The sequence below is a fragment of the Salmo salar genome, chromosome 24, assembly GCF_965601325.2.
Source record: "Salmo salar chromosome 24, fSalSal1, whole genome shotgun sequence".
In the NCBI taxonomy this organism is placed as follows: Eukaryota; Metazoa; Chordata; class Actinopteri; order Salmoniformes; family Salmonidae; genus Salmo; species Salmo salar.
Window position 1 is genome coordinate 28,399,957 of NC_138314.1, and position 14,312 is coordinate 28,414,268.

The 14,312-nt window shown below is 41.7% G+C and overlaps 1 protein-coding gene across 2 annotated transcripts in view; it reads right to left on the reverse strand.

Moving 5' to 3' along the window:
- The window catches only part of LOC106585423 (neurogenic locus notch homolog protein 1), a 56,556-nt gene extending 42,448 nt beyond the window's left edge, over positions 1 to 14,108 (reverse strand). For both annotated transcript variants that reach the window (XM_014171599.3, XM_014171598.3), the window contains exons 1-2: positions 13,849 to 14,108; positions 12,585 to 12,663 (exon numbers count right to left, since the gene is read on the reverse strand). In XM_014171599.3, coding sequence (XP_014027074.1) covers positions 12,585 to 12,663; positions 13,849 to 13,906 — 137 coding nt within the window. In that variant the 5' untranslated portion in view covers positions 13,907 to 14,108. The remainder of the gene's footprint in view (positions 1 to 12,584; positions 12,664 to 13,848) is intronic.
- Positions 14,109 to 14,312: the final 204 nt, after the last annotated feature.

Here is a 14,312-nt window from a genome sequence, read left to right on the forward strand (position 1 = left end):
GAGCTAAGTGTTGTGTTTGGTTGAGTACTACCTATGAGAAAATGAAGTAATTCTAATGTATTTTGTGAAGTTTAGGTGATTAAAAAAACAGATGCCCTTGGCGTTAGTTTAAACATGATTTCAGAATGTTTGTTGCTGTTTTTAAAACCTTAAAGGTCCTCATCACTCCATCCAGAAGAAAGGCATTAGCTTATGTTTTATGTTCTCTTTGTGGAAAGTATCCTGTGTGAGTATGTGTATGAACGATCATAGAACACCTGCCACTGTAAGGCACAAGTCTTCTGTTTAGAGTTGAATGGCAAAACCACAAGTAATCATGGGTATTATGGAGTGTGCTGCCTTGTGGGTAATGTAAGTCCCTTTCAGTTGTTCTGTTATGATCCACAGACAGGTGGTCGGGTTCAAATACACCAATTGAGAAAATGTTCCTCTAAAATGTTCCATCCTGCCCCGCTACACATGCACAACTGAGTGGCTGTCACTCATATTAGCCGGTGATCAAAGTTTATGTGATTTTTCTTGGCATGTGTCACCCCGGTACAAATATCTCTAATCCGGCGTTGAAGTTCCCCAACATCAAGTCACTACAATCAGTCAGAAGAGAACAGAATAGCACAGTTAGAGGCTCAGCTCAGCCTCTCTTTCTCTCCACTGAGGTATGTGCTAAAGGGAATCTGACACCGCCCCCGGCGGCCCATGAAAGCGCAGGGTAAAACCATTAGAATTAAATCACTTTTTGACAGCAACGAAACCTTCCATACATACAGTATTTGCCCAGTGTAGAAGTGGTCAGAAAGTGACTTTTTGGACCTGAATGCCAAAATATTCAAGAGATAAAAGGTGCTCAAAGTTGACCCATTTTGCACACCCCACCATACCATGAGACATCCATGTCTTCATCACTGGAAAAGATCAATGGTTGAGATTGATACTTAAAATCTTACAAACAGGGTTTTCAAACTATTTTATAATTTCTGGTGGAAAAAAACAAATCCTTTCCAGTGATGGTATGGTGGGGTATGCAAAATGGGTCAACTTTGAGCACCTTTATCTCCTGAATGTTTTGGCATTCAGGTCCAAAAAGTCATTTTCTGACCAGTTCTTCCATGGGAAAAAACATCTATGGAAAGTCTTGTTTAAATCAAAAGGGATGCTGTCAAAAACTGATTAAAAATGGATTTACCCCACAGGGCCCTGTGTGATGATATGATCACATGCAATACAGCACCTTTTCTTTCCCCAGTCCTTTCCTGTTTTCTGAATGAAAGGATGGGTGGTGGGGGGACTAAGAGTCAGGGACTCATCTGCCCCGTAACAAACAGAGGATGTATTGAAGCATCCCTGGCCGGAGACAAGGGCCGCTTTCATTCATGATGATACTGTAGTCACCACCACACCACACATGCCAGGGAATTAATTGGCCTGCTTCTTATTTGACTTCAGTCAGAGAGAGTTTTAACACACACGTAGCTAGGCAATCTAGCTAGCTATACTGAAGGGAATTCAATAAAGCCTGGACAGAAACTTGAGAGATTGATTATCTGAGGTTATATCAGTTCCAGGTCTTTGAATACAGTGCCTGCAGAATATAATCTGTCATAGAAGCCTCTGCCTCAGGCGCTAACTGGGCTATTTCTGTCTGTCTGAAGAAAGGGTTACTGGCTGTTACTGAAGAATACTTATTTCACCAGCCAGGCTCATAGACAGGCAGCGCTCCAATTACTGAAACCTCAATTTAGCTGACATCCTCACAAGCTGGAGATGTTGCTGTGACATATTGGAGTGGCCAGAGGGAGACAGGCTGTTACTGCAGATTACTTTTCTCATCTTGTAAAGTAGTGCACTACATAGGAAATAGGGTTCATGGGCCCTGGTCAAAAGTAGTGCACTACATAGGAAATAGGGTCCATGGGTCCTGGTCAAAAGTAGTACACTACATAGGGATTAGGGTTCTATTTTGGACACAACTAGAGTAATTAGGTCTATCTACAGTACAGGACAGGTTGGTGAATGACAGGCAGCCAGCCATATTGCCCAATACGCCCCAGCCCAGTTTCATCCATACCACATCACCTTCAAATCTTCCCTCTCCAGTGAGGGACTAAGCGCTCCTTTGAAGTACAAGAGGTCATGTGACTCACTGTATCAATGGCCTGTCAAAAAAACTATGCCGTTTTGAGCAGTCTCTTCTGTTTGCCTGCCGACTGACTGAGGTATGTGAACTCTGGGCATGGCAGCCCTCTCTGGACCATCGATCGCTCATCTCTCTGTCTGAGGCTCGGAGGCTAAGCCCCTTGATTCTAGCCCTCCCAGATAAGGTTTCATATTTTCTAGGTATTTTACAAATGTTCCATCCCGAGAATAAATCACTTTTCTCCCGGGTAACACGGAATTTCTCGCCCAAACCAGAAGTGTCATTCTAACTCATAAATATTTCTGGATTTGATTAGAGCTTTGTTCGACATGAAAATTCAGACCTGATGAGCCATACATTAAAGACATTTTATGAGACAAACCTAAAAAAGCCCAAACGATTGTGTTGTTATCCAATACATAGCCTCTGATATATAGACTAGCGCACATTATGCACAACAGAAAAACTTAAAAGCCCAAAGATGTAGCTATGCTCTCCTGGGTAAATAAATGAAACAAGCTCCAGTAAGCTAATATTTTTGAGTGTGGACTGTATTACCGTACTGTATTATACTGTAGCATATGGAATGGAATTATGTACCTCGTTCAAACCATGCAGCTGGGAGAGAACATGTGATCCTGATGCAGGACACGCGGCCTACAAAGTTACAATTATTGACTAGCATTTTTTATATACAGTTGAAGTCGGAAATGTCCATTGCTCGTGTTTTTTGGCCCAAGCAAGTCTCTCCTTCTCATTGGTGTCCTTTAGTAGTGGTTTCTTTGCAGCAATGCAACCATGAATAAGAGAATAATGGGGCAGCAGTGTAGCCTAGTGGTTAGAGCCTTGGACTAGTAACCGAACGGTTGCAAGATCGAATCCCCGAGCTGACAAGGTACAAATCTGTCGTTCTGCCCCTGAACAAGGCAGTTAACCCACTGTTCCTAGGCCGTCATTGAAAATAAGAATTTGTTCTTAACTGACTTGCCTAGTTAAATAAAGGTAAAAAAAAATAAGATCACCTCTTCTCAGCTGCCCACTGTACTGAGGCTAGGAAACACTGTCACGACTGATAAATCCACTATAATTGATCATTTCAATAAGCATTTTTTTACGGCTGGCCATGCTTTCCACCTGGCCACCCCTACCCTGGTCAACAGCCCTGCACCCCCCATAGCAACTTGCCCAAGCCTCCCCCATTTCTCCTTCACCCAAATCCAGATAGCTGATGTTCAGAAAGAGCTGCAAAATCTGGACCCCTACAAATCAGCAGGGCTAGACAATCTGGACCCTCTCTTCCTAAAATTATCAGCCAAAATTGTTGCAACCCCAATTACTAGCCTGATCAACCTCTCTTCCGTATTGTCTGAGATCCCCAAAGATTGGAAAGCTGCCGCGGTCATCCACTCTTCAAAGGGGAGACACTCTAGACCCTGTAACGCCCTGGCCATAGAGAGGGGTTTTTTGTTTATTTTGGTTAGGCCAGGGTGTTACATTGGGTGGGCGTTCTATGTTCGTTTTCTAGGTTTTTTGTATTTCTTTGTTTTGGGCCGTGTGTGGCTCCCAATCAGGCACAGCTGAAGTTCGTTGTTGCTGATTGGGAGTCACACATAAGGAGGATGTTTTTCCTTTGGGTTTTGTGGGTAATTGTTTCTGTTGAGTGTTTTGCACCTGACAGGACTGTTTGGCTGTCAGTTTTCTTGTTTTGTTTTGTATAGTGTTCTTTCTATTATTAAATGCAATGATGAACACTAACTCCGCTGCACCTTGGTCTACTCTCTCTCACGACAGCCGTTACAGACCCAAACTGCTACAGACCTATATCTATCCTACCCTGCTTTTCTAAGGTCTTCGAAAGCCAAGTTAACAAACAGATCACCGACTATTTTGAATCCCACCGTACCTTCTCCGCTATGCAATCTGGTTTCTGAGCTGGTCATGGGTGCACCTATGCCACGCTCAAGGTCCTAAACAATATCATAACCTGCATCGATAAGAGACAATACTGTGCAGCCGTCTTCATCGACCTGCCAAGGCTTTCGACTCTGTCAATCACCACATTCTTATCGGCAGACTCAACAGCCTTGGTTTCTCAAATGACTGCCTCACCTGGTTCACCAACTACTTCTCAGACAGAGTTCAGTGTGTCAAATCGGAGGACCTGTTGTCCGGACCTCTGGCAGTCTCTATGGGGGTGCCACAGGGTTCAATTCTTGTGCCAACTCTTTTCTCTGTATACATCAATGATGTCGCTCTTGCTGCTGGTGATTCTCGGTCCACCTCTACGCAGACGACACCATTCTGTATACTTCTGGCCTTTCTTTGGACACTGTGTTTACTAACCTCCAGACGAGCTTCAATGTCATACAACTCTCCTTCCGTGGCCTCCAACTGCTCTTAAATGCAAGTAAAACTAAATGCATGCTCTTCAACCAATCGCTATCAGCACCTGCCCGCCCGTCTAGCATCACTACTCTGGATGGTTCTGACTTAGAATATGTGGACATCTACAAATACCTAGGTGTCTGGTTAGACTGTAAACTCTCCTTCCAGTCTCATATTAAGCATCTCCAATCCAAAATGAAATCTAGAATCGGCTTCCTACTTCGCAACAAAGCATCCTTCACTCATGCTGCCAAACATACCTTCGTAAAACTGACCATCCTACCAATCCTTGACTTCGGCGATGTAATTTACAAAATAGCCTCCAACACGCAAATTAGATGCAGTCTATCACAGTGCCATCCGTTTTGTCACCAAAGCCCCATATACTACCCACCACTGCGACCTATATGCTCTCATTGGCTGGCCCTCCCTACATATTCGTCGCCAAACCCACTGGCTCCAGGTCATCTATAAGTCTTTGCTAGGTAAAGCCCCACCTTATCTCAGCTCACTGGTCACCAGTAGCACGCACTCCAGCAGGTATATTTCACTGGTCACCCCCAAAGCCAATTCTTCCTTTGGCCGGCTTTCCTTCCAGTTCTCTGTTGCCAATGACTGGAACAAATTGCAAAAATCACTGAAGCTGGAGACTCATATCTCCCTCACTAACTTTAAGCACCAGCTGTCAGAGCAGCTCACAGATCACTGCACATGTACATAGCCCATCTTGTAAATAGCCCATCCAACTACCTCATCCCCATACTGTATTTATTTATTTTTGCTCCTTTGCACCCCAGTATCTCTACTTGCACATTCATCTTCTGCACATCTATCACTCCATTGTTTAACTTCTTCGGGAACGGGGGGCAGTATTGAGTAGCTTGGATGAATAAGGTGCCCAGAGTAAACTGCTTGCTACTCAGGCCCAGAAGCTAGAATATGCATATAGATAGAAAACACTCTAAAGTTTCCAAAACTGTTAAAATATTGTCTGTGAGTATAACAGAACTCATATGGTAGGCAAAAACCTGAGAAAAATCCAACCACGAAGTGGGAAATCTGAGGTTTGTAGTTTTTTTTAAGTGATTGCCTATCCAATATACTGTGTCTATGGGGTCAGATTGCACTTCCCAAGGCTTCCACTAGATGTCAACAGTCTTTAGAACGTTGTTTCAGGCTTCTACTGTGAAAGGGGAGCGAATAAGAGCTGTTTGAACCAGGGGTCTGGCAGAAAGCCTTGAGTTGTTTATCGCGCCGGCCGTGAGCGCGAGCTCCGTTCCCTTTCCTTTCTAAAGACAAAGGAATTGTCCGGTTGGAATATTATTGAAGATTTATGATAAAAACTAGAGGTCGACCGATTATGATTTTTCAGCGCCGATACCGATAACGATTATTAGAGGACCCACAAAAAAGGCCGATACCGATTAATCTGCCGATTTAAAAAAATATTTGTAATAATGACAATTACAACAATACTGAATGAACACTTATTTTAACTTAATATAATACATCAATAAAATCAATTTAGCCTCAAATAAATAATGAAACATGTTCAATTTGGTTTAAATAATGCAAAAACAAAGTGTTGGAGAAGAAAGTAAAAGTGTAATATGTGCCATGTAAGAAAGCTAACGTTTAAGTTCCTTGCTCAGAACATGAGAACAGAACATGAGGTGGTTCCTTTTATATTCCCAGGTAAAAAGTTTTAGGTTGTAGTTATTATAGGAATTATATGACTATTTCTCTCTATACGATTTGTATTTCATATACCTTTGACTATTGGATGTTCTTATAGGCACTTTAGTATTGCCAGTGTAACAGTATAGCTTCCGTCCCTCTCCTCGCTCCTACCTGGGCTCGAACCAGGAACACATCGACAACAGCCACCCTCGAAGCAGCGTTACCCATGCAGAGCAAGGGGAACAACTACTCCAAGTCTCAGAGCGAGTGACGTTTGAAACGCTATTAGCGCGCACCCGCTAACTAGCAAGCCATTTCACATCGATTACACCAGCCTAATCTTGGGAGTTGATAGGCTTGAAGTCATAAACAGCGCAATGCTTGAAGCACAGCGAAGAGCTGCTGGCAAAACGCACAAAAGTGCTGTTTGAATGAATGCTTACGAGCCTGCTGCTGCCTACCACCGCTCAGTCAGACTGCTCTATCAAATCATAGACTTAATTATATCATAATAACACACACAAATATGAGCCTTTGGTCATTAATATGGTCGAATCCGGAAACTATCATCTGGAAAACCAAAAGTTTTTTCCTTTCAGTGAAATACGGATCCGTTCCATATTTTATCTAACGGGTGGCATCCCTAAGTCTAAATATTCCTGTTACATTGCACAACCTTCAATGTTATGTCATAATTACGTAAAATTCTGGCAAATTAGTTCGCAACGAGCCAGGCGGCCCAAACTGTTGCATATACCCTTACTCTGCATGCAATGAACGCAGAGAAGTGACACAATTTTACATGGTTAATATCGCCTGCTAACCTGGATTTATTTTAGCTAAATATGCAGGTTTAAAAATATATACTTCTGTGTATTGATTTTAAGAAAGGCATTGATGTTTATGGTTGGAGCAACGTGTACCTAAGCGATTATATGCAACGCAGGACAGGCTAGATAAACTAGTAATATCATCAACCATGTGTAGTTAACTAGTGATTATGATTGATTGATTGATTGTTTTTTATAAGATAAGTTTAATGCTAGATAGCAACTTACCTTGGCTTCTTACTGCATTCGCGTAACAGGCAGGCTCCTCGTGGAGTGCAATGTAAATCAGGTGGTTAGAGCGTTGGACTAGTTAACCGTAAGGTTGCAAGATTGAATCCCCGAGCTGACAAGGTAAAAATCTGTCGTTCTGCCCCTGAACAAGGCAGTTAACCCACCGTTCCTAGGCCGTCATTGAAAATAAGAATGTGTTCTTAACTGACTTGCCTAGTTAAATAAAGGTGTAAAAAATAAGAAATACATTAAAAAAATTGGCCAAATCGGCGTCCAAAAATAACGATTTCCGATTGTTATGAAAACTTGAAATCGGCCCTAATTAATCGGCCATTCCGATTAATCGGTCGACCTCTAATAAAAACATAATAAAGATTGATTATATACATCATTTGACATGTTTCTACGAACTATAATGGAACTTTTTTTACTTTTTGTCTGGACTTTGTGAGAGCGCCTTGTGCATTTGGATTACTGGACTAAACGCGCAAACAAAAAGGAGGTATTTGGACATAAAGATTAACTTTATCGAACAAAATGAACATTTATTGTCTAACATGGAGACCTGGGAGTGCAATCAGATGAAGATCATCAAAGGACACTGATTCATTTTAATGCTATTTCTGACTTTTGTGACACCTCTCCTTGGTTGGAAAATGGCTGTATGGTTTTCTGAGGCTAGGCACTGACCTAACATAATCACATGGTGTGCTTTTACCGTAAAGCCTTTTTGAAATCTGACACAGAGGTTGCATTAAGGAGAAGTTTATCTTTAATCGTATGTTAACTGCTAAATTGTAATTATTTCACCACTATGGCCTATTTATTGCCTTACCTCCCTTATCTTACCTCATTTGCACACACTGTATATAGACTTTTTTCTATTGTGTTATTGACTGTATGTTTGTTTATTCCATGTGTAACACTGTGTTGTTGTTTGTGTCGCACTGCTTTGCTTTATCTTGGCCAGGTCGCAGTTCTAAATGAGAACTTGTTCTCAACTAGCCTACCTGGTTAAATACAGGTGAAATAAAAAAATTTAATTAAATGAATTCACAAGTCTCCTCTGAACAGTTGATGATGAAATGTGTCTGTTACTTGAACTCAGTGAAACATTTATTTGGTCTGCAATTTCTGAGGCTGGCAACTCTAATGAACTTATCCTCTGCAGCAGAGGTAACTCTGGGTCTTCCTTTCTTGTGCCGGTCCTCATGAGAGCCAGTTTCATCATAGCGGTTGATGGTTTTTGCAACTGCACTTGAAGAAACTTTCAAAGTTCTTGAAATGTTCCTCATTGACTGACCTTCATGTCTTAAAGTAATGATGGACGGTCATTTCTCTTTGCTTTTTTGTGCTGTTCTTGCCATAATATGGACTTGGTCTTTTATCAAATAGGGCTATCTTCTGTATACCCCCCTACCTTGTCACAACACAACTGATTGGCTCAAACGTATTAAGGAAATAAATTCCACAAATTAACTTTTAACAAGGCACACCTGTCAATTGAAATGCATTCCAGGTGACTACCTCATGAAGCTGGTTCAGAGAATGCCAAGAGTGTGCAAAGCTGTCATCAAGGCAATGGGTGGCTACTTTGAAGAATCTCACATTTGTGTATCACTTTTTTAGTTACCACATGATTCCATATGTGTTATTTCATAGTTTTGATATCTTCACTATTATTCTACAATGTAGAAAACAGTAAATATAAAGAAAACCCCTTGAATCAGTAGGTGTGTCCAAACTTTTGACCTTTACTGTATATATATCTTGAACATGATTATCTATTTTGGATGCAATTTGAATGGAATTGATGGAGAGAGAGAAAGACAGCGAGAGAGTGCTCACAAGCACACTGATTTAAAGCAACGATTCGAGTGATAGGCTGTTTTAAAACTCTGCAGCTGCAATAAATAAAAATAAAAACATCTTTACAATTAAAAATTGAGCTGACCCCCCAAAGCCAGATGGAGATGGGTAAATTAGATGAGCATTCAGTCCATATATTACTGTAGCATAGACTATGCTGCAGCAATGTAGGCCTACCTGTCACGAGTAAAAAAGTTACCATGATGAGATGATACATACATTGTGAACTGCGCTCCATACTGAGATGCACTGTCTGTCCCCACCCTGAGCGTTGATGATTGATCATACAGAGAGCAGAAAGAAGGCCGTAGAGAACCAGATTTAGACATAGCATATAATTTAACAGTTCCACTCCACGTCATACTGTTCATAGAAATAACTTATTCGAATTGACTGGTTTCTCGCAGTTAAATCCCATAGCCTCGCCAGGATCGTGGATCATATCTCTGTCTCTCCTGGCTCTGCTTGGCCCTACACTGCACAGCTTTCTGTTACTGTCATGTCATCCTGCTAGATAAAAGGCCTCCTTCAAGGCCTGAGAGATAAACTACCCTGGCCTGCCCTGATCCCGGTGGCTCTCATTCGCCAGTCCAGATATGAGGTTGGGCTGCGGTACTCATGGAATGTAAAGTAGGCATCCCTGCAGTACTATATAAAACTGAAGGATTGGATGGCACTTGACCTGGGACTTCAGAGTGACATGGTTTTATTTGAGGTGAAGGAACATTGTAATCCTGTTAGGAATGGAAACATGGCAGTGGAAAGACACTTTCTGTCTGATCAGGAAGGAGTTTCATGGAGACCATCATAGAATGTAGCTCATATAATTCAGTGGGTTAGACAGGCTGTAACACAGACAGACACCACCACACCTCACCACACCCAACTCTCTCTATGTGAGCATCTCATTAAACCTCCAACATAAGGCCTTTGGTATAAAGTAAAGCAGGGCGATATGGGAAAAAAAATCCATATTACGATAAATTGCTTGAATTGATGCAATAACAATAAATAGAACAATACGTTTATAACATTAATGTGCACCACAGTCTTTTACAATGATCCTTTAAACTACTACAACTAGTCTGATGGTTGTAGCTACCAACGGTCCCATTAACAATCACCCATATTAGAAGTGTATTTCATTTCAAACTTCAGGTTTCTCTAGCATAGGATACTTATTGTGATGAACGATATCAGCCAAATGCCTGTGATAAGTGATCGGTATGGTCGGTATCGTCCCAGCTCTAGCCTAGAGTACCTTGTGGGTTGATGGGTCATTCATTACACCTAACTTATAACATGAAAAGGCATCATGTCAATTATCTGCAGACCCCACCTGCATGTGGTTAGTCCATCCAGGCATTCACTTATACTGTATTATTTTCCCACAACGCTCACAACATTTGTCAACAATTCAGTAGGACCTGCCACACAATTCTTCCATTTTGAAAAGACACTGGTGAGAAATGCATGTTGAAGATTCATTTGTTATGGAAAGAAACTAGCAGCGCTGTTAACATTAGGCCACAGTATTAGTATTAGATCAATCTGATAGGGTGCACTTAGCTTGCTCCGCCAAATGTCCCCTTTTCAGGCACTTTTTCACATCACTGCACTGTTTCAAGTTTGTCAAAACACTGTTTAAAGGCCCAGTGGAGTCAAAATTAAGTTTCCTGTGTTTTATATCATATTGTACAACAGCTGAAATGAACAATGTAAAAGTGTGAAAACATTGGATCAGTGTTATTTCCTGATAGTTGCTGGTTGAAAATACAATCTACACAGGACCTTCTAATCAGCAGGTTTGCATGGGCGGGAGTTTCGGCTTCCCATGGTGACATCACCCTGCGGTAAATTGGTTAATAGACCAATAAGAAAGAGAGTTTCAAGCTTCTCTGCCAATAACAGTTAGTTTTCAGTTTTCTCCCTCCCCACTCAGACCACTCCCAGACAGTCCTAGCAAAATTGGTTGAGAAAAAAATGTTGGGCTAAAAAGCTATTTGTGCCCATTTTATTGGAAATCTTTTACAGCAAGGCACTTAATTGTTTCCCAGAAATGATTTGATATAGATATAAAAATGGCTGCATTGGGCCTTTAAAATTTGTCCAAACATACTGTATATCCATAAACAAACAGCATTTCCAGCAATGAACACTAGAGAAGACACAACCTCTAACCTCTGCCTGCACATTTCAGACCCATTGTGTGATTGTCAACTCGTGTTACCATGTAATAATAATTTTAAAAAATAAGCATAGTACACAAAATTAGGCCTAGTAAAATCTCCATCCCTCTCAAAAAAAACATGGTGCTCCATCACAATCTCCATGTTTAACTAAAAGAGTCTGAGGACAGTGAGAGGCACAATGATGGCTATGTGGCCCAATAAGGGGGTTCTGCCAGAATTAAGATGTGGCCAAGAGCCAAAATGGCTGCCTGGGCATGCAGGAGCCAAGCGCCGATCCGGCCGGCCTGATTGAGCTGCCGCACCAGCCCAGCTTCACCACACTCCACTGCAGCTCAGTAAGACGACACTGGCACTCCAATGCCACGCTGGAAACAGAGCCAATGTTCAGGTAGCCTTAATGGAACAGGGGGTAAGAGGGTTCAGCGGACAATAGAAGTTCTATGTGTCGGTGATGTAGAAGAGCTACTCAACACTTTGTATAGAACTGCTCCTTTCACTTTCAAAAACAGTGAATAACAACAACATACAAACAACCTGAGATATGCATTACAACTTGTTTACTAACTTCCAGTTTCCTTACGTATCGGCTCCCAATTATGAAACCATCCAGTCTAATTATACTCTACTGCCATCTGTCCTTTGAAATCTCTCAGACAGAGAGAAAGCCCATTCAACATCAACAGGGGGACAAAACCCTTGAGCAGGGGGAGGACAGAGGGAGTAGGGGGTAGAACGGGGGGAGAGGCATTAGGTCAGGGGGGAGTAGGGAGTAGGACAGAGGCCGCAGCCAGCACTCTGGGAAGCCTCACCCAGATTAGTCACACAGAATTAATCTGACTGGAGAACAATGGCCGCCGAGCTTCAGGCAAAGCCCAGCTGTCGCTCCGTGAAAGAAAAGAGAAACAAGATTTAGGGCCCAGAGTGGGTGTCTCGAACATAGACTTCTGCTGGAGAGAGGGAGCCTGCATGCAGTAGCAGTGGGCAAAGCTGGGCAGGCCACGAGACACACAGACACAGCAACCCCCAGTGCAGTCCTCATCAATAAGCCTGGGTTGTGTTTGTCTTCCAACAATAGGCATGTGCTGCTCTCTGAGAGAACTGAAAATGCAGTGAGCGGCCTATGGCGGGCCTCAGCTCAACTCGATTTAACAACTTATCCTAAAAAGTTATGTCATTCACTAAATGATCTCTGGAATGTATAATATGTGTTTATACAGGCTGCAGGTGTTTCCCTCTAGTCAAATAATGGGATTTGAAACTTACTTGCACTCTCCATTTCCATCAGCTGTGGCCTCACACCTCCCCAGTTTCAAACACAACTCTGACATAGAGCATCTTAAACCTGCAAACAGAATGTGTCAACACAACAACAACAGCACAATCCAAGTATAAATACTCATGTCTTCTTTCTATTTTCACATTTGAGGAGAAGATTTTCACATACAGTCAACACAATAACAAAATAACACCCAAGTGCTTTGTTAACTAAGCCATGAGTAATAAATTACAGAACTATCCCTCATGAAGGTGATTGTTATGGCCTAGGTGTGACTACAGCCATCTTGAAGTGCAGTTTGTGGTGAATGGGACTTGACATCACACTGGTAGGTGCATTCTTCCCTTTTCAGCTGTCCCATCGAATGTACTATATTTGGGGAGTAACACAGCGCTGCGAAAACGGTTCTGTGTAACTCGACTCAAAACTGCCCCAATATCCGAGGCTTGAGTTTTCATATTCCTGTGAAAAGTTATAGACTGAACAGTGAACTTTCTGGCAAACGCGTCACGCACAGCGAACCGTCTGTTGCAGTGTCTGTCTGGCACCAGGTTGGTCTGGCGCGAGCTGCGTCTGCGAGCCGAGAGTGCAACAGCTGTCTAGCGAGAGGCGCACGCACAATGAATACATCCACATGAAACGTATGGAGGAAATGGAAACAATATCCATGTGCAAATAAAACCTACATAGAAAGTATACGTTGGAATGAGAATTAGTTATAACAGAGCAGTTATACATAAATCTTAATTGTTTATCAGTGCGTTGTGGGGGCTCAAATCACTGCAAATGATGAAACTTTCTCACAATTGTGGGAGTCATGCATGAGACTACAACCAATATCAATATGTCTGATGTTGACAATGTGATGCCTGGCTATCTGTGAATACAAAAAAAAACTTAAAATAGAAACAAAACGGAAGCTGAAGAAAAAAGAAGCACAACTAAAGAGGCACTTTTTCCAAGTAATTCCCATATGTCAAGCCATCCTCAAAGAGAGAAGCTGCCTTTGAAAAAACGCTTGGAGATCGAATGCAACAAGTGCAACGTTCTGAGATAGTTCAAAAAATAAGGTTTGCGACTTCTTCCTATTTGTTCCTATCAGAATTTACTTTGCAATAATACGAGCGTGTGTAAGTGAATTCATGGAAAACATCTCCGTAATAGGCTAAATGTATAATTACATTTTTTTTAATGAATATTTACCCACTGTGTATCGAACCAAACATGGTTTAATATTATTATTGCGCTTACCTCGTGTTAGAACAATCAGCGACAACAGGAAAGTTAGTTTCACAAAGAAAGGATGCATTCCTTTTTTTCTGATTTAAAATTGATAAATAAATCCACCTGGAGTTATCATAGATCCTATTTTATTTTCCTCTTCGACAATTAAAAAAACGTCGAATTCATAATTTCATGGATCCAAAAAAGTAACCGTTTGCGGCGCGTCTCTGTGAACTCCGTAGTGTACATGCAATGTTGTCACTCCAGTTTCCAAGTTGTAAATGATTTGAGGGACTCAATTCCTCCATTCCCAATTCCACATCTAGGGGCGTTATCCTTCCGCGCCACAAAAGCCTTGTTCACATTGGCAGTTTGAAGTGACTCAATATTTGTTTTGTTTTTTAGAATCTGCTGTTTTTCCTACAATCTGAACAGCCAAAAAGAACATGGAATCAGATATGTAACAGACACATATATTATTTGAAATCATA